This window comes from Nanorana parkeri, unplaced genomic scaffold, assembly GCF_000935625.1.
Source record: "Nanorana parkeri isolate BGI_ZX_2015 unplaced genomic scaffold, ASM93562v1 scaffold485, whole genome shotgun sequence".
NCBI lineage: Eukaryota > Metazoa > Chordata > Amphibia > Anura > Dicroglossidae > Nanorana > Nanorana parkeri.
In genome coordinates, this window is record NW_017306753.1 from 652,503 (window position 1) to 654,929 (window position 2,427).

Genomic DNA, 2,427 nt, shown 5'->3' on the forward strand with positions numbered 1-2,427 from the left:
TTATATGCTACAGCAAGCTATTTATGTTGGATTTCGTGATTATCTACCGTTTTGAAAGAAAATAAAGACTCTGTGTTTTGAAAAACCCCGCTGTGCGAGTGCTCTGTGAGCTCCCCAATATCACAGTTGTAATTGTGTGTGTGTCCGTCCGTGTGTGTAGTTGGGCAGCATTTATATCACCACTTGTAGCTGGCTGTACACATTTAGTGACAATTTATTTATTTATTTCCCCCTTAAAAGCCCTGATCCCTGACAGACGGGTTTTGCCTTTGTCATGCAGAGGAACTCCTTATACGTGGAGAATAATAACGGAGGCGCCTCCCAGCAAGAGTGCGACATCAGCATGGCAGCGGGTATGTCATTCTGCATATTTCTTTCTATTAACTTTACAGACACGCAGGTGACCTGGTAGGAAAGTGCATCCAGTGGATGGTGTGTAAGGAATGTTTCACTGTGGAAAGATGGGGGCTGCACCAATAGCTACTGCCCTCCACGAATAGTGACAGCAGCACCGTCTCTACTTCAACAATCACAAATGTGTGTGATAACCTCGTGTACATAGTTTATGGCCCACACTAAAGAATCTCTCTTTTCTTGTTGAGCCTGAACATTCTACTCTCCATTATGTGTTACAGTCATCTTTATGTGCAAGTATGTAAACATGGCCCTGGGGCTGCAATACAAGATTTCCAGTTGCAGCGCACAAACTAAAGTCTCACATGCTGCCGCCTTCTATGGATGAAGCGCAGTCATAGGATGATAATAATAATAATATAACTCTACAATTATGAAAAATATTTTATTCACATTATGTTTAGAAAATTAGCTGTACACAAAATCTACATTTACAGTATTGTGAGTGACAAATTCACGTCTTTTTACATGTTTTTCTTTCTTTCATTTTTTTATACATAGCAGTTACAATAGGTAATCATCCCAATTTGTTCAACAAACAGGATATTTATATTCCAGCAATGAAATATTGCTTTGTGTCCACACCACCAGGGAAGGTACAACACGGTCCAACGAACCTTAATAATACATATTCTTGTCCCACCAGCCTGGAGAAGAGAAGAGAGGGGAGCAATTAATACATATCAGCGTGGCTTAGTCCCCAGCTTTCCGCTCCCGGATCCCATGTCACCTTCATACTTCCAGCTCCCTGTCTCCCCCTTCGTGTCCACGGCAGCTCTAGTCGGCACTGGGCAGCAGTTCTGTGTGACGGGGGGGGTGGGGATTAAGCCGCTCCCACTCATTGGCTGCTGCCCGGCTGAATGATGCTTCATGCTGCGCCCGGAACCAGGTGACCCGAGGCCGCAAGGAACTGTGCCGGTCTCGTGCGGGCGGCAATGCATCCCTGCCGCACAGCTGCCCGTACATGCTACGGGTGGCTGTGCAGGGATGTAGCGGCAACTCTCTGGAGGGGGGGCCCTCTTCTTCCTCGTTGAGCCACCCCCAAGTGGCCGAACGCCAGGGCCCGGTCGCAATTGCGACCGCTGTGACCCTGGTAGTTCCGCCAGTGCATATAAGACACAGCCCCTCCCCCCAGACTGGAAACATTCCAGCCAATGAGGTGGAGGCAGTATGCATACTAGACATAAAAGAACCAATCACGTTCTATTGGGCAGTTCAGGAAAATCTGCATTTTATGTCATGAACATTTGAAAATTCCCTAATGTGAGACAAATCCAGCAATGTCTTATATATGCACTTCAGTGAGAAAAGTGATTTTATACTTTCCAGTAAGTTTCAGAATCAGATCTGTCTTTAGGGAAAAGAGTGACAGCAAGAAATGATAAAAAAATATTTCTGCATTACAAAAAAATGAAAGGTGTTGTAATGCGTTCCCCGAGTTAGAAAGATAAAACCATCATCTTGCAACATGACGTGTTTCAATAACTTTTCCTGTTGGGTGACCTTTGCAGTATACAGCTAAACACAGAATAACTTTACTTTGTTCACAGGTTAAATCATCCGTTTCATAACATGCTGGTATATTATTGAAGTGTAGACCTGCCCATGGGGTACAGTTCTCACTGGATACTTACTGCCAGGATAGCGCCTGATGAACAATTTGCGGATTTCATCATAAATAAAGATCAAAGCAGCATATGGCACAGCCACGAACCAGTACTGAGCTCTGGACACAAGAGAGAGAAAAGACTGTGTAAGAGGATGTACACATTTCATCATTCGACACATTTTCTACACTCAGGTTAGTCAGCAAAACTGTTTCATGATTTGTACTCTTAAAGTGACACAAAGCTCAGGAGAGAAATCTTAAAAATACATTCAAGCACCCCAACCATTAGCAACAATGTATCTTATTTGTGTATCACTCGGTTGTAGATCCTCCAATCATCTCTGAATTGGTGCTGACACTGTCCTTCCTTCTGGGGGGGGGGGCTACATCTGTTGCCCATGGTC

At 44.3% G+C, this 2,427-nt stretch overlaps 1 protein-coding gene across 1 annotated transcript in view; it reads right to left on the minus strand.

Annotated features, from left to right (window-relative positions):
• Positions 1 to 908: 908 nt before the first annotated feature.
• ATP12A (ATPase H+/K+ transporting non-gastric alpha2 subunit) overlaps positions 909 to 2,427 on the minus strand; it is a 14,627-nt gene continuing 13,108 nt past the window's right edge. The window contains exons 19-20 of the mRNA XM_018560890.1: positions 2,049 to 2,140; positions 909 to 1,061 (exon numbers count right to left, since the gene is read on the minus strand). Coding sequence (XP_018416392.1) covers positions 1,033 to 1,061; positions 2,049 to 2,140 — 121 coding nt within the window. The 3' untranslated portion in view covers positions 909 to 1,032. The remainder of the gene's footprint in view (positions 1,062 to 2,048; positions 2,141 to 2,427) is intronic.